This window comes from Suricata suricatta, chromosome 4 (assembly GCF_006229205.1).
Source record: "Suricata suricatta isolate VVHF042 chromosome 4, meerkat_22Aug2017_6uvM2_HiC, whole genome shotgun sequence".
NCBI lineage: Eukaryota > Metazoa > Chordata > Mammalia > Carnivora > Herpestidae > Suricata > Suricata suricatta.
The window spans coordinates 57,438,727-57,458,571 of record NC_043703.1 but is presented as its reverse complement, the minus strand read 5'-3'; the positions used below and the strand labels follow the sequence as shown (position 1 = coordinate 57,458,571).

Genomic DNA, 19,845 nt, shown 5'->3' with positions numbered 1-19,845 from the left:
CTTTTACAGTTTATTGTCAGGTTGGTTTCCAACCACTAATCTACTTTCTACTTTTATGGATTTTCCTATTATTCTTTAAAATATAGAGAAGTTTTTTTTTAAGTTTCCTAGATAGCAAAAAATGGTAATGATTATATGGGAGAGATAAATGGATTAACAAAATTTAATGGGTTTTGATAATTGATTGTGGCTTGACAACTCAGTTTATTTTAAAATTTTTAAATATTTTATTTAAAAAATTAATGTTTATTTTTGAGAGAAAGAATGAGACAGAATACGAGCCAGGGAGGGGCAGAGAGAGGGGGAGACACAAAGTCTGAAGCATGCTCCAGGCTCTAAGCTGTCAGTGCAGGGCCTGATGTGGGAATCAAACTCACAAACCACGAGATCATGACCTGAGCTGAAATCAAGGGTTGGATGCTTAACCAATTGAGCCACCCAGGTGCCCCGACAATTCAGTTTATTAAATAGTCCATTAAAAAATCAGAGTAATAGGAATTTGTTGAAAAACCTTAACAAATGCTTTTAATAAAGACAAGTGGCTATGGATAGGTCTTCAAAATAGTCAATTTAATTTTTAAGAATAAAATTTATAGTTAATTACTAGCAGAGTTGGACTATGAGTATGGTTTTTAAAGATTTTTTTTAAGTTTATTTATTTTGAGAGAGCGAGTGAGCATACAAGTGGGTTGGGGACAGAGAGAGAGAGAGGGGAAAGAGAGAGAATCCCAAGCTGGCCCTGCGCTGTCAGCACAAAGCCCAATGTGGGACTTGAACTCACAAACAGCAAGATCATGACCTGAGCTGAAATCAAGAGTTGATTAACTGAGCCATCCAGGTGCCCCGAGAATGTTTTGAAAGAAGAGTGTTTTAATTATGTTGACTAAGTAGAATTACTAGACGTATTTTTTATGTAAATAAAATTTTGCAACATTTTCCAAAATAGAAAAAGAAATGTCTATGAAAAAGTGTTTTTTGTTTGTTTGTAACTGTACAGTATTCTTTGATCATAAATAAACAGAATCCAAAAAGTAGATTTGTTTGTTTATAGCTTGAAAATCTTCATTCCTCATAACTATGAGTGTATTTTTTGGTCACCAGGCTTCTGAGGAAGTGTCGAAGTCACTGCAAGCAATGAAAGAAATTCTGTGTGGGACAAATGACAAGGAGCCTCCCACAGAAGTCGTGGCTCAGCTTGCACAAGAGCTCTATAACAGTGGCCTGCTGGTGACATTGATTGCTGACCTACAGCTGATAGACTTTGAGGTAAACTATTCTGCTTTTTAACTTTAGTGTATACGAGATCATAAATATTGGACTTTTTGGGCTATTACCGTTCATATATTGTATTACAACCCAGTATTTTTCTAAAACTTCTAAAATTTCTTGAATAAAGCAAAAATGTATATTATAGTTTTCTGCAGGTAGGTAGCAAGTTTGGTGACCAATAATAATAGTAATAATAATGAGGTAACATTGAGTATCTCCTTTCCTCCTTATTTCTTTTTAATTTTTATTCTCAAGTTAGTTAACATACAGTGTAGTCCTGGCTTCAGGAGTAAACCCAATGACTCATCTCTTACATAGGACGCGCAGTGCTCATCCAGAAGAGTGCCTTCCTAAATGCCCATCACCCATTTAGCGCACCCCCCCACCCCTCATCTCCTTGAATTCTTAAAACTACCTATGTGATTGGTACTAGATGATTAGCCTCATTTTACTGATGAAGAACCTAAAGTTCAAAGATATTAAGTAATTTGTGCAGTCATTCAGTTACTTAAGATCCTAAGCTGTATTCAAACTTAGTCTCTCAGGCCCATTTATTTAGTTAAAATATACCAATAATTTAAGAAGTTTGTTAAATGCTAGAAATATAGGATATTTATCTCATTTGAAAAGCAGTTATACCTCATTTACCCAAATAATAAGTGAGCTAAATAAAATAAAAATTTAGAAATATAAGTGGTGAATAAGTATAGGCATTTAATTACCTGTGGTCTGTCTAAGAGTAGTGTTTTTTCAGTGAACAGGGTGTATGTAAGGCAAGTTTGGCCATTGGCTGTTTGAGTGATGGAAGTATTTGTTTGCTGTTTGGTTACTACTGTCTTACTAAGTGCTTGGGCTTCCATCCATTCTCAGAGATAGAAGAAAATGCAGATTTCTGAAATAGCTTTTAGTTTTCTCACTGAGGAGATGAAAGGAAAACTAATTATGGTGAGTACAGTGATAAGACCAAGATAAGGTCAGGGCTCTAGGGATCTGTGGAAATACTAGCCTACAGCTCTCTTAGATAGGCTTAGATAGGGGAAGAGTTTTTGGCTGAGGGGCCAAGGAGGAGGAGGACTCTTCTAGAGATGTGAAGCCAGATGCGTTGGCTGCACACACCACTGAATGGAGGACCCCAAAGGGTCCAGACTTCAACTCATGCTTCCTTTCAGAAACATTGGCCTTTTTCTTTCCTTCCTTCCCTTATCCATTCTTCTGTCTTTGACATTTCTGCTCAATAATCTATTTTCCTACTTTTTCCTTTTGCCTGGCTTGCTCACTCTTGCTCCCCATCTTACTCTTCACTTTTTAAACTGACCATATGTGGACTGAAGTGTAGTTTTATCATTGCATCTGTGTATTTTCATGTTTCTTTTATTTAGTTTCAAATGAGATATTATGAACATTTATAGGAGTCATGCCTGGTGGAAAAATACTTGGAATTAGAATTGTTTAGAGTCCCTGCTGTGCCATTTGATAGTCAGTAATGTAACCTCTTTGAGACTAACTTTTGTCATCCTTAAAATAGGAAAAGTATGAATTTCCAGCATTGTTTTAAATATTAAACTGAATTTAAAATATACATGTTATATAAGAACAATAAATACATGCACACACTATACACAAATGGCAGATAGTATATCCTTATTTCCTCTCTTAAAGTAGGGAACCCTGGGTGGCTCAGTCGGTTGAGTGTCTGGCTTTGGCTCAGGTCATGATCTCACGGTTCATGGGTTCAAGCCCCACATTGGGCTCTGTGCTGACAGCTCAGAGCCTGGAGTCTGCTTCAGATTCTGTGTCTCCCTCTCTTTCTGACCCTTTCCTGCTCGCATTATCTCTCTCTGTCTTTCAAAAATAAATAAAAGACATGAAAAAAATTAAATGTAAGCCGATTTATTTTTGTTTTAATCCTTGTTTTTTTTGTTTATTATTTTAATATTGGATTTAGTTAATCAGTGACCATATATGGGAAAAATACTCCCTACTCTTGGATTATGGCATGATATTTCTATAAATCTCCTCTTGTTTTGCAGATTTCCCTTAAAGCAGCAGTGTATTAAGCTACTATTGCCATTATTTAATCTGTCAGTTTGAGCTGGTTTATGAGATTAGTCTAATTTGCAGTTGGATGCTGAAGGAATATGACCAAGGATGGTTATGTTTTGAAGAATGAACCAGGGATGAGATGTCATCAGGTCCAGTGAACTAGGGAAGTCTTGAGCAGCTGCAGGTTCAAAGTGCTACCCAAATATTAGAGAGATAGGAGTATGTCGAGACAGACTTTGGGTACCTTGCAACTTTGCTTAGCGTTGGCTTAGGTAACAAAAGAGGAACAATAAGAACTACCTATGCAAGTTTCCCTTATTTTACATAGATATTAAAAAACAAATTTAGAGAAGCAATTAACTTAAAAATTATTTTGGGAGGGCACCCAGGTGACTCAGTCAGTTAAGTGTCTGACTCTTGGTTTTGGCTCAGGTCATGATTTCAAGGCTTGTGACTTTGAGCTCCACATCTGGCTCCATGCTGGCAGTGTAGAGCATGCTTAGAATTCTCTCTCTCCCTCTCTGTATACCCCCTACCTCTCAATAAAAAAATAAACATTAAAAAAATATTTTTGGATTAAGACATCAAGTTGCCTTAAAGTTGACTTACATGTTACCAGTAAACTTTTACTCTCTGGAATCCTTAGGGAAAGAAGTATCTTTCTGAATATTTTCATTTTCCATGTAACTGAAGATTAATTCTTCAAATGAAGGAAACCAAACAGATTACTTTTGTGGATTACATTTTCTCTAAAATGCATTGTATACTTGCTCTTCTCCAAAGTAGTATTCTAGATATAATTTTTTACTGTTGACTCAAAACCAACGTTATAAGGAACTGTTATTGTGGTAATAAAACAGCAGGCGGTTCTTTTTGTTTTCAGTGCTATTGAGGTATAATTGACCAGACAGTTCTTGACTCTGTTCATTCAACTGATGTAACGTGATGCCTAGAACTCAGTTATAAATGAATGTGACATTTAGTAGATATGGCTGTTGGGAGCCGCCGAGTTTTTGGCTGCCTCAGGCAAGGATATATCGCTCTCCAGGGAGCAACCAAAAAACAAGATTTACATCTGGAGGCTAGGAGAGTGCCATTTCCTGGTCCAGGATTTTGGCGACGGTCATGCTGGGCCAGACGTAGAATGGCCAAGGTGCAAAAAGATCAATCCGCATTCGGGAACGCAGCGTTAAGCTTCCCCTCCCCAGCATTTGCAGACGCTAGTCTGCGCGCTTCCCTTTGATGCTGTGTCCAGAGTTTGGAGTTTTGTTTTTAGTTTTTTCCCCTTTCTCTAATATTCATTTAACTCTGTTACCTGGCAACTGACCTGGGGCAGCTCCCCACCCCAAACCATATATAAGACAGAGTGTTTTCTGGAAAAAGAAAGAAGGAGAGGAAGAAGAATAAAAGAGAGGCTTGATCGGATTCCATGTGCTGTCTTCACTCTCTACGCCCCCTTTCCTGCCCTTTCTCTCCCTCCCTCAGGAAAAGAACCCATGAGGATTCACCGCCCCACCGGCTGGAGTGGCCAGGACAGGACACGACAATGGCTGTCCTTTCCTAGCCTATAAAAAATAGACACGTAGAAATACTTCCTGGTTGACTGACTGAATGAAAAACAGTTAAAAGTTAGACAGTTAGTTTTAAGCATTCCACTGACTACATACAGTATTTTCAGGAAGGAGGCACCATTTGTAGCATGATTAGTCTGCTTGCAGAAATGTGCTATGTCTCTCTATGGACTGGAGGTACTAACGGCCAGCCTGCAAGCGGCATCTTTCTATCTCAACCCTAAAGTATACATATAAGCTAGTGACAACTTGAACAGATTCATCCTAACTTTAGAACTCAGTCTAGGGACGCCTGAGTGGCTCAGTCGGTTGAGTGTCCGCCCAGCTTTGGCTCAGGTCATGATCTCACAGTTCGTGAGTTCGAACCCTGCGTCGGGCTCTGTGCTGACAGCTGAGAGCGTGGAGCCTGTTCAGATTCTGTGTCTCCCTCTCTCTCTGACCTTCCCCTGCTCGCACTGTCTCTGTCTCTCAAAAATAAATAAATTTAAAAAACAAAAAACAAAACAAAAGAACTCAGTCTAATCACACAGAACTCTGTCCTCCCTATCTCTTGGTTCATAGGTAGAACTGGTATGGCCCCTTCTGGATTGAGAGTATCTTGAGTACTAGGACCCTGTTTCCCACATGTAGGCCTATATACTTTGGTTGATTGAGTGAATGAATGAATGAATGTAGGCATGAGAATGAGAGATTGAAGCAGAGGTAAGGGAATTAGACCAAAGAAAGGTGTTCTGAATGCAGCAATAAACCATTTTTCTTGAAGAATTAGTAACTTGTTTGGAAGATAATTCAAGAGTGATAATAACATAGTAGTAAGTGAATAGCCTCTCATAGGGTTTTTTAGAGAGTACAGTAGTCATCTGACTGTAAAATTTCTGGCATATGTTTATAACAGGAAGAAAAAAATATTATTTAGGGATGGGTTATAGCTCTTGTCAGATAAAATAAAAGAATGGGGCATTCCTTACAGAGAAAAGTAAACTTTTAGAAGACAGTGAGATGAGCTTTTTTGTTCGTTGTAAAAGGTTAGGTCTCTAGGCAATGTCTGGAAGGAAAAGACTGAAAGAGAAGAGCTTAAATTCCCTTTTGCAAAGTAAAGTAACAGAAATTTGAGAAATGCCCTCTCTTTGGCTAAGATTGATGGAAGTAGGAAATAGAAGATAAATAGGAGAAAGTTTTGTAGTGAGAGAAAGAGACTCCAGAACCATGACAGAGGGAAGAGACTTAAGGACAATGATAATCAAGAACTCTGACAAACCTTTAAAAATAGGTTTTGATTTGTAGAACCTAATTTGAAATTGTTCCTGCACTATGCTATAATTACCCTTTGTTACCCTCAAACCTTTGATTAAAGAACTATGTAGTTACATGTTGAGTGGAGGAGAAAGGGTGGTTTTCTACACTTGGAGTAAACAGGGTGTTGAGGAAATAATGAGCTGTAGGAGGCAGGACCCAGAACAGGGTTGAGAGGAGCTTGAAGCAGGGCTTTGGAATCGGGAGCCGAGAGCGGTGATGGTGGTCATGGCAGTGGCTTAGACTGGGTAGCAGGCACTACTTGGGAAACTTGTGTGACAAACCCGTTTATTCCTTCAGGAATCCAGGGCAAAGTGACCTGTTGGGGAGGGAAAAGTACTGGGGGATCCTACTATTTTGTAAATAAGGGCTAGTTAGGAGGCAGACCTTCAAGTTAAAATCGTTTAAAAAGAAAGTCTCATTACTTTATAACCATAAATTCTTAATCTAATCCTTCAAGCCTTAAAGTTGCTGACAGAAAGGAACTACTTCTGCATATTATTATGAGGTTAAAAAAAAAAAAGACTTGTGGCTGAGATTGCAAATCTTTAGATTTTATGGGCTCAGGATCAAACTCAGAGCTGTGTTTTTTAAGGTTTGGCCACTACTCAAGACACAGCTTCAGACTCTGATGTTTTGAAACACAATGTGATAAGAGATCAAAGGATGAAATTTATTGATGCATTCATTTTAAAGGCAGGTGTGCCTTGCAAAACTAGGGTAGATGCAAAGTCATCTGTTCAGGCTGAATTAGAAAGCAGTTCAAAGAAGCAGAAAGCTTTCTGCTGTGATAATTTAATCTCTAATGATTATTTCTTGCTACGTTAAAAAAAGTCAGCAAAATAAGGACTTCAGTATCAGCTTCTCATTATATGAGAAGCATAATGGTCTCATCATGAGAGACCATAAACCCATTTTATGGTCCTAAATTTTTGAAAATTTGTCTGTTTTTAAAAATCCTTTTCTGTTCTGTGGCCTCTTTAAAGTTGTCCTTCACTGTTGGTTTTATTACTATAAAAATGAAAAATCATAAAGCCTTAAGACATAAGCTTTGATTGTGCTTCATGCACAATTTGAAATGCTTACCATGTGTGTAGGGCATTGATTCTACTTGGTCTTGATTCTATTTGGTTTTTTATATACTTTGCACTTGTCATTAGACAAATTGCATTACAGAACTTACAATTACAGGTGAGGAAATACTATATCATATTAAATGAAATTTTATGTTATTGTTACCCTATTGTCCTCTTAAACTAATGAATATAAACTTTAGAAGCGTTTATCCTATAAAGGTACATAATATATGGGTGATTTAAAATGGTATTTGGATTCAGGCCCTTAATCAGAAGCATCACATGTTAATTGGTTGTATTCCCACTACAAAAATTAAGACAATGACCATTTTAGTTTGACCATACTATACTTTTTAAGGAATGTAATCTGCCATAAAGATAAAGACTGCTCATGCTATGTATAATGTACAAAATGTTTTGTCCCCTCGGCTTTCTGGAGAATGCTTTCTCCTTCCCCACCCACATGGTTACAGTGGGAGCAGCCATTTTGCGCAGCCGTGACACCCTGCTGGACACACAGCTGATTGGCCTAGTAGTGGACATCTGACCAAAGCAGGGCCAGAGTATTCCACAAAATTCTGGAACTAAAACTGAGATAGAACCTCAGTTTCCAACCAGGATCTAACAATATTCCACATAATTTCTGTATTGGTGGTCAGATTTCCTACCAATGAAATGAAAAAAGTAGAGGAAGCCAGTCTGGAGAAAATACAGAAAGAAGAATGAAGATGGAGAGAGAGACAGAGGGCCAGGGGGGTTGGAAGGAGCTCTCTGGTGGGATTTGTATAATAGTTAAATATAATTATACTGAAAAAATTTGAGAGCAACTCATTCTGAGCTAGCCTGTGCTTGGGTTCTGTATAGCTTTCCCAGTATCTGTAAATTAGTTTAGCTTGAGGTTTAGTTCCCTACAAAAGTGCTCATTCATTTAGTGAACATTGCCCTCCCCCAGCCATGCTTACCTAGTTCTGCTCCTGAAAGTCAGCACAAACATTTGTCCTACCCACCTTAGCTCTCCCCATCTCGTTCCCCCAAGCCAACCTGTACAGGAGCATAAGAGAGCAGAGAAGTCAATGGCTATAATTATGTTTCATCTTTTTAAAAGTTAAGGTATAATTTACAAACAATAACATTCTCTTTTTTAAGTACGCAGTTCTGTGATATAGAAAAAATCCATCACCCCCTAAATTTTCCCTTGCCCCTTTGTAATCCGCTCCTTTTCCTACCCTCAGCCTCTGGCAACCACTGGTCTATCTTCTGTCCCCATACTGTTTGCCTTTACAGATGTGTAAATGAAATCTTGCGAAATGTAGCTTTTTGAGTCTGGCTTCTTCCACTTAGTACAATGCATGTAGGATTCGGCCATGTTGCTGCAGTGTATCAGGAGTTTTTCCCTTTCATTGCTGAGTAGTATTCCACTGCATGGATGTACCACAGACCATTTATCCATTCTCCAGTTGAGGGATATTTGAGGAATTTCAAATTAAGAAATAAAACCTCTATAACCATTTATATACAGTTTGTATGTGCAAATATAGGTTTTCATTTCACTTGGGTAGGATTGTTGGGTAGTGTTGGGTTTTTTGTTTGTTTGCTTTTGCCTTTGGTTTTTAACTTCAGTCACTGATGTGTCAGTAATATATCACTGTGGTTTTAATTTGCATCCCCTTAATGACTCATGATGTTGAACATCTTCTCATATTTTTGTTTACTACCGTATCTCTTCCTTTGTAAAAGGTGTATATACATCTTTTGCCCTCTTTTTATTTGGTTGTTGAATTTTGAGAAATCCTTATATATCCTGTATACAAGTCCATGGCTACAATTTTAAGTGGATGCCTGCTCTCTCTTACTCCATTACTTGCCTTGTTTCACTTCTGTTATCAGTGAAGGATGCTCTTTATCAGTAGTTACTTCTGATTGCTGTGCCTGCTGTTAACTGCTTCTTTCTTTCTTTTTCTTTCCTTATTTAACTCCAGTGACACTTCCATATGTATCATTCATTCTGCTAATAATCTTGTCAGGGCTGACCTTTTTGATTTTGCCAGCGTAATGCAAGTGCTTCTTCAAGTTTGGTATTCACTTAATTATATGTAATCTTAGAGTTACTGGCTAATTTCAGGCATCTTCAGTCATTTATAGATGTTGCTTCATTGTCATCAAAAAATTTTTTTGTCTTTTTTTTCATTTGGCCACATCTAGATCCAGAACTTGAGACCTAACAGTCTGACAGTTGGCTGCTGACTGGTTTTGAAATTGTTAAGGTTTTACTCTAGTTAGTATAATGAATGGATATCTGCATAGGTTATGTATTGTGGAAAGACCATCATTAATCATCTTGTACCTCTTTAAGGTTTCTCTAATCCTTTCCCTTCTGATCCTTTCCTCTGATTTGAGAAGCTGTTCCTGGTACAGAGCTTGTTTTCATTATCCACAAGGGGCTTCCTTTGCCTTTGCACATTATTTGCTAATGAACCAGAAGAATGTTTTTCTCTGTGTAAGAGTTGGCTAGAGTTCTGTGGAGCTTCATTTCTACTGTTCAGTGGAATGCTGTATGGAAATGTGCTTGTGGCATTTCACTGGGAAGTATGAAAAACATGCCCTTATGATTTTTCAAAGGGGATTGATATTATGCAGTATTACTATAGAATCTAGAAAGATTTGAACAAACCATGACTTTTTTCATTTAAAAATCTATGTATATTTACAGCTATGCCTCTTCTACAACAATGTACTCTTTAACATCTGTATAAATGAAATTGATATGGTATGAAGTAGCATATTAGAACATTTTTTCGTATTTTTAAGCTATGAGAGCAACTAACCCTAAAGCATCCTTTTATGTATGTTTAAATGCTTATTTCTTTTGAGAGAGAAAAAGAACACTCATAAGCAGAGGAGAGGCAGAGAGAGGAGGGAAAGGGAGAATCCCAAGCAGGCTCCACGTTGGGTGTGGAGGCTGACATGAGGCTTGATCCCACAAGTCTGGGATTATGACTTGAAGCAAAATCAACAGTCAGACACCCAACCAACTGCACTGGGTGCCCATCTAATGTATCCTTTTTTTTTTTTTTAATGTATCCTTTTAAATTGAAGGCTCAGCTCTTAATATTCTGCTAAAATTTGGATTTTATGTAGTGTTTTTTCTTAAAGGAAGATATAATTTACTTTCCCAAGTGTCTATTTTTAATCTTTCTTTCTCTTCTTTTCTTAAATTCTTCTTTCTTCTTCCCTGGCTCCCTTTTCTTTCTGTCATCTTAATTCTTCTCTCTCTTTCTCCCTAAGTTCCATCTCTCTCTGTTTCTCTCCATGTAATAAAATGAAAGCAATGGATAGCCATGGATTTTACTTATATTTAATTATTGTCAACATTTTGATATTCCAATTCTTTATTTCTCCTAGTTAGATATACTATAGTTAATGTAATCATGTCTAATTCTGGACATATTGATTGTTTCTAACTCCTTATTATCACCACTATGATAAAGATCTCTGTACCTGAAACTTTTCTTCTATATTTAAGACTATTATTTAGGATTGTTCCCTCAGGCTAGATTTCCCAATTTGAGATTCTAGAACATCATTCAGGTATTATTTCATTGCTTTATATTCTCACCAGCCATGTGTGAGAACTGGCATTGAATTTTACCATTCTGGGGTAAAAATTCTGGGACGGAGCGTCTGATTTTGTCTCAGTCATGATCTCATGGTTTATGAGTTTGAGCTCTGCATCGGACCCTGTGCTCACAGCTAGGAGCCTGGAGCCTGCTTTCGATTCTGTGTCTCCCCGCCCCCTCTCTCTCTCTGCCCCTCCCCCACTCGCTCTCCATCTCTCTCCCAAAAATAAATAAACATTAAAATATGAAAAAAAATTCTGGACTCTGGACTTAGATGGCAACCTAGGAGCCTCCTGATTTCCCTCCTCCTGTGGATAGACAGAATGTATGGTTATATATGCAGGAATTCCCTCTGAGAGAAATCCAGAATTTTAGCTGAGTGACTCCTAGTCACTGAGCAACTGAGAAAATACCCACATCAGAATGAGTGGGAAAAGCTGGGACTCACTCTGGCCATAAACCCTACCCATGGCATAACATCATGCCGTTGGGAGGGATTCCCAACACCCATCTTCTCTTTGAGGACAAAAGGTTTGAAGCACACATCTAGTGCCCCAACTTTTAAGGCTGACAACTGAGGGATGGGCCCCCAAATTACCTATGTATGAAAGCTAAAAGGGCTTGCATTCACGACTCCCACAGGACTCTAGCAAACAAAGGAGCAGTTGTTCACTTGCTGTAACTATCCCCACCTCCCCCAGGGTTGGAACAGAGGAAGCACGGCTAGCATAGAGGAAGCATGGCTAGCAAAGAGGAAGCCAGCAGAAACACCCATCTCCCCAATCTTTGATGCATACTTTACAAGCTGCTGTCTGAGGTTCTAGCCTTTAATTAACATGGATCTAGTTGCTGGCTGCAGTCTTCCCAAGGGCCCAGAAGAGCTAGTGAGCAGTGCCCCTGCTTTCTTCTGCCAGCTTGCTCCAATAAGAAAACAAACAATAAATAATGCAGGGAGATCTCATGTACCTTGCCCGGTTTCCCTGACGGCAATATCTTGCAAAACTATAGGGCAGTAACATGACCAAGATATTGATATTGATAAAGTTAAGATATAGAAATTTTCCATCACTACAAAGATCCTTCCACTTGCCCTTGTATAGCCACTCACCTCTGACCTGTAGCAACCACTAATTGTTCTCTATTTTTGTCCATTCAAGAATATTATATAACTGGAACCAGACAATGTATAATCCTTTTAAAAAAGTTTTTTGAGTTGACACACAATGTTGCATTGGTTTCAGGTGTACAACATAATGATTCCATAAATTTACACATTAAGCTATGTTCACTACAAGTGTAGCTACCATCCATTCCCATACATCACTTTTACAATATCATTGACTATATTCATTATGCTGTCTTGATTTATTTATTCTTTAACTGGCAGCCTGTTTCTCCTACTCCCCTTCACCCATTTTACCATTCCCCCCACTTTCCTCTCCTCTGACAACCATAAATTCATTCTGTGTTTACAGGTCTATTTCTGCACTTTATTTGTTTATTTATTTGTGAGTTTTTTTAGATTCCACATATGAATGAAGTCCTGTGGTATTCATCTTCCTCAGTCTAACTTGTTTCACTTAGAATAATACTCTTTATGTCCATCCATATTGTCTCAAATGGCACAATCTTATTCTTTTTTACAGCTGTGTAATATTGCAGTGTATATATATGTGTATATACCATTCCTTACCCACTTGTCTGTCGATGGACACTTAGATTGTATAACCTTTTGTTGCTGGCATTTTTTCATTCAGCATAATTCCTCAAGACTCATCCAGGTTGTTACATGTATCAAAGTTCATTCCTTTTGGGGACACCTGAGTGGCTCAGTCAGTTAAGCGTCTGACTCTTGATTTCAGCGCAGGTCATCAGTCACAGTTATAAGATTGAGACCCGCATTGGGCTCCGTGGTGAGTGTGGAGCCTGCTTGGGATTCTCTCTCTGCCCCTCTGCCCTTCTGTGCTTGTTCTCACCCTCTCTCTCAAAATAAAGAAACATTTAAAAAAGTTTTGAGGGCTCTTTACATATTCTAGACACTAGGTTTTTGTCATATTTATGTTATGAAATATTTTCTCCTAGTCTGTAGCTTGTCTTCTCATTCTATTAACAAGATCTTTTGCAAAGCATAAGTCCTGAGTTTTGATGAAGTCTATTTAAGACTTGTCTTAAAAAGTCCATTTTTGTTTTACAGATTGTGCTTTTAGTGTCAAGTTTAAGAATTACATACCTAAATCTAGTTCCTGAGAATTTTCCTTCCTAGTATTCTTAAAGAGTACTTAGTGCACACTTTATATGGCAAATAGCTTTAAGATTGAGTAATTAATTGAATAATCTTATTTTCTTCTTTTCATTTTGAGTCCTGGTTCTTTTGTTATTAAAAAAGTGCCTCAATAATAGATAAGCGAGATTCAGTGGTCTATGTCTGAGCTAAAGGGTTTCTGAATGCCTCTAAAGTAGTCAGTCCAGTAAATATTGAATGCCTACTGTCTATTGCCCCTACTATGGACATTGAAATATGATTTTCCTTGTGAGCTAACCATGTGGTGAGGACATTAGAGACAAAATTCATTAATTTAATTGTACTGTGTTCATTGTTGGAGTCAGCTTAGTATGATGACTAGGAACCCACATTCTGGACTCCCATCAGTTTGGGGTGTTGTTGTGGCTTTCCCACATGCCACCTAAGTACGGTAACCTCACTAGTCCTGAACTTCCTTACTTATAAAATGTGCATTATAAGGTTGTTGTGAGAATTGGAAAATGCATGTGAAGTTCTTAATGTAAGTGCCTGGCACAGAGTAAGCACTTAGTAAGTTGACCATGGTAGAGACGGAGGTAAGGGGAGACAGGAAGGAGGAGGTGCTGGTCTATGTAAGCAAAGGTGTTGTAATACAGAGAGGAGCAGTTATCCAAGAGATGAGTACTCGTGAACTGAATCTGAAGGATTAAAAGAGGACTTTGACTACCTGTCTATACTTTCTTATTGATTAAATTGTTCTTTCCAGCTTATCTCTTTTTTTTAATAGTTTATTGTCAAATTGGTTTCCATATAACACCCAGTGCTTCTCCCCACAAGTGCCCCCTCCATGACCATCACCCCCTTCCTTCCCCTCCCCCTTCAGCCCTCGGTTCGTTTTCAGTATTCAGTAGTCTCTCATGGTTTGTGTCCCTCTCGCTCCCCAACTGTCTTTCCCCCTTCCCCTCCCTATGGCCCCTCTGTTAGGTTTCTCCTGTTAGACCTATGAGTGCAAACATATGGTATCTGTCCTTCTCTGCCTGACTTATTTCACTTAGCATGACACCCTCGAGGTCCATCCACTTTGCTACAAATGGCCAGATTTCTTTCTTTCTCATTGCCATATAGTACTCCATTGTGTGTGTGTGTATATATATCTCACATCTTCTTTATCCATTCATCAGGTGATGGACATTTAGCATTTAGGCTCTTTCCATGATTTGGCTATTGGAGAAAGTTCCAGCTTATCTCTTCATTTAGGCAAAAGACCCCTGCCAGCAAAGCATCCCTTGATGGGAACCACAACTACCCCCGCAAGCAATGAGGTCTGTTCTGACGTCAGCAAGACCCCGCATGACTGACCCCAAGCCAGTGATCTTTACAGCTTTCCCAGATGTACCCACCAAACTTTGTCCCACATTTTCCTTCTCTCAACCTAGAAGTATTTTCAGCACTTTGGAGACAGTCTTTGAGACGCTAGTCTGCTGTCTTCCCAGTGTTGGCCTCACCGAAATAAATCCCTTTCTTGTTTCACTTTCGTTCGTCTCTCTGCCTGTAGATTTTGTCAGCGACAAGTGGCTGAATCTGGTCTGTTTGGAACCCCAGAACCAGGTGCTCTGGCAGCTTTATGCCCTAGTTACAGGATGACTAAGATTTAGCTGGGAAAAGAAAAGAAGGAAGAGCATTCAGGACAAATAGAACATGAACAAAGATATAGAAATGAAAGATTGTGTAAAAGCATATGTAGTTTAACAATTTGTTATAATAGAACTTGAAGTAGGAATTGAAAAGTGAGAGAGGTGGCTGGAGAGGTAGGCGAGGACCAGATCATGGAAGGTGTTGGACTTTTTCAAAGCAAAAGGGAGGCATTGAAGAGATTAAAAGAATAGAATGGTGGGGCGCCTGGGGCCTCAGTCAATTAAGTGTCCAACTCTTGATTTCGACTCAGATCATGATCTCAGTTTGTGGGATCAAGGCCCACATCAGGCTCTGAGCTGAAAGTGTGGATCCTGCTTGGGATTCTGTCCCTTTCTCTTTGCCCTTCCCTGCCTACGCTCGCTCTCTCTTTCTCTCTCTAAAAATAAATAAATAAGCATTTTTTAGAAAGAGAGAAAAGGAAATGGCATAGTTAGATTTGCATTTCTAGTAAGCTCACTCGGCAGAGTGAAGTCTGCTTTGAAGGGGAAGGCATAACTGGAAGATGCTCTTTAACAGTTCAGTTGAGAGATGAAGGGCAGAATCAAGGCCATGGTAACAGAGAATGGAATGTCATTCTCGTCCTTATTTTCTTATAAAAAATCTCCTGTTCCAGGTGCTTGACTGGCTCAGTCAGAAGAGCATGCAACTCTGCATTGGGGTGTAGATTACTTAAAAAATAAAATCTTAAAAAAAACCCAAAAACAAAAAACCGCAATAGCAAAAAAACCCAACCTCCTGTTCAATTCAGAGCTTCAGCTGGTAAAGCAGACTAGTCTCAGATTGTAGGATATGTGGGACTGGAAATCTTGTAAATGAGGACTCCAAATAAAAGGTTCTGTCTGAGACTGGCTATCATTCTTCTGGCTTCAGCTACTAGGACTGAGTGGTCCCTTCTGTCTTCTAGGTTAAATAAGATCACTTAAGATCACCAAAATCATATATATTGATTTATAAAAACTGGCCTTTTTTTAAATGCACCAACTTGAAAGGGGAATGGATAAAGTGACAGTGAAAAAATTACTTAAAAGTACCTGTAAGAAAAAGGAATTTGATTCCAACCCATATTTGCTAAAATCTTTATTTTCCTTCACCCACTTTCCCTCCTTATTTATGAAGGTTTAAAAATGTTAATCTTAATTTCTTCTTATATAAAGCTAAATAGTAAAAAAAAAAGCATAAATAATTCAATTGCATCATATTCGCTACTATTTTATATTCTTCTGTGCCATTTCATTTGCTACTATGAGAACAGACTTCTACTTGTTCAAATTAACCACAGTGCAAATCCTTTGGAAAAGAGCTGCATCCATTTTGTAGACTCTGTTTGAATGTTTGAAAGTACAGCTGACTAAAGATATATGACAAGAGTGCATTAATGTTGGGGTGCCTGGGTGGCTCAGTCGGTTGAGTGTCTGACTTCAGCTCAGATCACGATCTCACAGTCCGTGGGTTTGAGCCCCATGTTGGGCTCTGTGCTGACAGCTAGCTCAGAGCCTGGAATCTGCTTCCAATTCTGTGTCTCCCTCTCTCTGTCCCTTCCCCGCTCATGCTCTGTCTCTTTCTCTCTCTCAAAAATCCATAAACATTTTTTAAAAATTTAAAAGAAGAATACATTAATGTTTTTGAATATTACAAAGATGGTGCTATTTCTCTCGGGGTGTGTTTATGTTGTGTATACACAGCTTTTGAAATAAAACTTACACTCCATATGATTTGCCTATTTCAAGTGTGCAATTTAATGGTTGTTTGTTTCTTTAACAGGGAAAAAAAGATGTGACCCAGATATTTAACAACATCCTGAGAAGACAGATCGGCACTCGGAGTCCCACTGTGGAGTATATTAGTGCTCATCCTCATATCCTGTTTATGCTCCTCAAAGGGTAGGTACATGGTTTCCTTTGAAGTAGGTTTGAGTATAGAATAGTTGTTAAAAGTATTATAGCTTTAGCCTCATTTGAGATATGATGGGTTCTCTTTTGGAATCACAGTAAAGTTATTTGCATACTTGAGGTCAGCCCTCCAAATCTACGTCTCTGTGATTACATGGGTTCCTGCAAAATATTCTCTTTGTACCTTTATGTTTCTAAATAGAGTTCCTTGCATTTACTGTTTCTTTTTCTTCTACTTTCCTGTTATCTCTGTCTCTTCCTATTATATTATTAACTATGCTTCCCAATCTGCCCTTTTCTTAGCTATGCAGTTACCTTCTTCCTGTTTGCATGAGACCAAATTTCCAGACCTTGACCTCATTATACACACACACACACACACACACACACACACACACACCCTTTCCAGTGGCTAGCATCTGCCAAGGTGACATGCTTCCACGTGGGGATAGGCTAAATATTATATATATTATGACATAGGGGAGCCAAAAATCTAATGTCTAGCCAGATAATAGAATCTTTATTATTTTTTTATATGTATACTCATTTACAGATGTTTCGTTGGCATTCTGAGGCTACTTGAACTCCCAGCTCCCGAAGACCAGAGATCTGGAAGTAGCAAGGCTTGGGGACAGCAGGCTGTCTTCTTCCTCCCTGCCCTATTTTTCTACGCCACAGTTTCAGACCTAGCATGCTGTTTCATACCTACCCCATCTCATCTCTGTTCAGTTCCCATTTCCTCCCTTGTATATTTAAAAATATTTAATTGTATTAAAGTAATACATAGCATGTAGTTTAAAAATCAGTTATATCAGCACACAGCAGCTTTAAAAAAATTTCTTTTTAATGTTCATTTATTTTTGAGAGTCAGAGTGCCAACAGGGAAGGGGCAGAGAGAGGAGACACAGAATCTGAAGCAGGCTCCAGGCTCTGAGCTGTCAGCACAGAGCCTGATGCGTGGCTTGAACCCATGAACTGTGAGATCATGACCTGAGCTGAAGTCAGATGCTTAACCGACACTGACCCACCCAGGCGCCCCAACACACAACAGCTTTTTGCTTCTCCCTCCTCCATTCCTCAGTCCCATTGCCCAGAGACAACCACTTTCATATTTTTTATTTGTTCATCTGGTATTGACTTTTATAATTTAAATTGTGAGCTTATGCTGTTCTTTTAGTTGATCGATTTTAAAAATGGTCTTTCAACTTTCTATAGACTAGGTGATAATTTTGTTTTTTCACTGCCACCATTACTTTATTTTCCTTCCTGGTATCCTCCCAATATACTTTATCACAATTTTTTATTTGATCAAAACTCACATTTAAATTATCATGGCTACATAATTATTATTATTCATTGTTGACTAAAGTAGTATACTATGGTTGTTTTACTTTTTTGGTACAAAATATTGTTTTTACTGGAAAATTGTGTCTTTCAGTTCTAGAAAGGGAAATACACTTGTATCATAAATTAGAGTTGGCTAAACTCGTAACAAACTTTTAAACTTTATAACAGGCCCCAAAATGGAGTGACTTGACCACCAGGTAGGTTTATCTGTCATGTAACAGTGCAGAACAGGTGTTCTGTCAGTAGGGTCTTCTGCCTTCCTTGCCATGTGGGTCCATCACGTTGTTCAGCTTTCCCAGTTTAGCTCACAGGAAGGTGAAAATATGTGAGAGACATTTTAAACCAGGCCTGGAGATGGCTGACGTTCTTCCCATTCCCATTCCATTTGAGAGCACTTAGTCATTTGGTCCCTTAATTCTTAAGGAAGGAAATCTGAGAGATGTTGACTAGTGCCCAGGAAGAAAAAGACAGTGGATTTTGATGGACTGCTAGCATTCTCTGTCACATATTATTTCTTTGAAAATTTCTTCCCTTCCATTTTCTCTGTTCTCACTTTTTAGATTTCCTATTAGAGTTTAATCTCCAGGATTGATTTCTTATCTATTATATTTTCCAATTCTTACCTTTTTATGTGTTGGAAAAAGTTAATTATATATTTTTCTTTTTTTAGGTTTAGTTTATTTTGTGAGAGAGAGAGCACACACGGGAGGGGTGGAGAGACAGGGAGAGAGAAAGGGAATCCCAAGCAGACTCCACGCTATGAGCACAGAGCCCAATGTAGGGCTTGAACTCATGAACCGTGAGGTCATGACTTGAGCTGAAACCAAGAGTTGGATGCCTAACTGACTGAGCCACCTAGGCACCCCTAATTATATCTTTTAATGAAGATAAACTCTTTTTTGCTCTCTGATTATTCCTTTTTCTTGTCTCTTTCACTTCCTGGTTCTGTGACCTTAGGGAAGACACTGCACCTTTTCAAGCCTCAGTTTTCTTGTCTATAAAATAAAAATAAAATTTGTAATATTACCTTCACACTATAAATGATGTTGCCTTATATGCCATTGACTCTGCATCATCAGAAAGATTTGTGTTTTCAGCCAGGGTTCTGCCACTTACTTACTATAAGATGTTGGGCAAAGATATCTAACTTCCATATGCCTTGGTTTCCTCTCTGCAATATGGAGTCAATAATAATACCTACATCAGTACAACATTATGAGTCTTCAGTGAGGTAATGCTTATGAAGCACAGCACCTAGAACGTGGTATTCAGTAACTACTAATCTAAGAAATTATCCTTATTCCTCTTAAGAGCTGCAATTCCCATAGAAACATATAGACAATTTTAAGCAAATATAATTAATTAAGGTTATATACAAGGGGCAGAATAGTATTATAAAGTAAAGTGCTCATTTGCAGCTCAAGTGGATCTGCAAGATTTAATGGACCCACAAGGATATGATTTGCACAGCTGGTCACTGATGATAAGGCTAAGGTGATCAATTTATACCCACTTATGGAGATTCTAAATTTTAAGCCCTAAAGCATTTGATAGTATACTGAAGGAAATGGGGGAGTTTTGGAGAGAGGAAGACTATCAGATTTGTGTTTCAGGAAATGAGGATGAATTGATAGTAGTTAAAAAAAAGATTAGCTTGTAAATAAGTGATCCCTTGAGAATACTGAAATGTATTGTCCTGGAGATCATGTTGGCTTATGGAGAAGAGAAGTGGTGTGGGTAATCTAAAACAGTGTCGTCCCTCTGCATGTAACTCCATTCTGCAGTGGGCATCATTAGTTTGGG

General features: G+C 38.4%; 1 protein-coding gene across 4 annotated transcripts in view; it reads left to right on the top strand.

The window, feature by feature from the left end:
* The window catches only part of CAB39L (calcium binding protein 39 like), a 105,449-nt gene that overhangs the window by 47,756 nt on the left and 37,848 nt on the right, over positions 1–19,845 (top strand). For all 4 annotated transcript variants that reach the window (XM_029936792.1, XM_029936794.1, XM_029936793.1 and 1 more), the window contains 2 exons: positions 1,102–1,266; positions 16,568–16,686. In XM_029936792.1, coding sequence (XP_029792652.1) covers positions 1,102–1,266; positions 16,568–16,686 — 284 coding nt within the window. The remainder of the gene's footprint in view (positions 1–1,101; positions 1,267–16,567; positions 16,687–19,845) is intronic.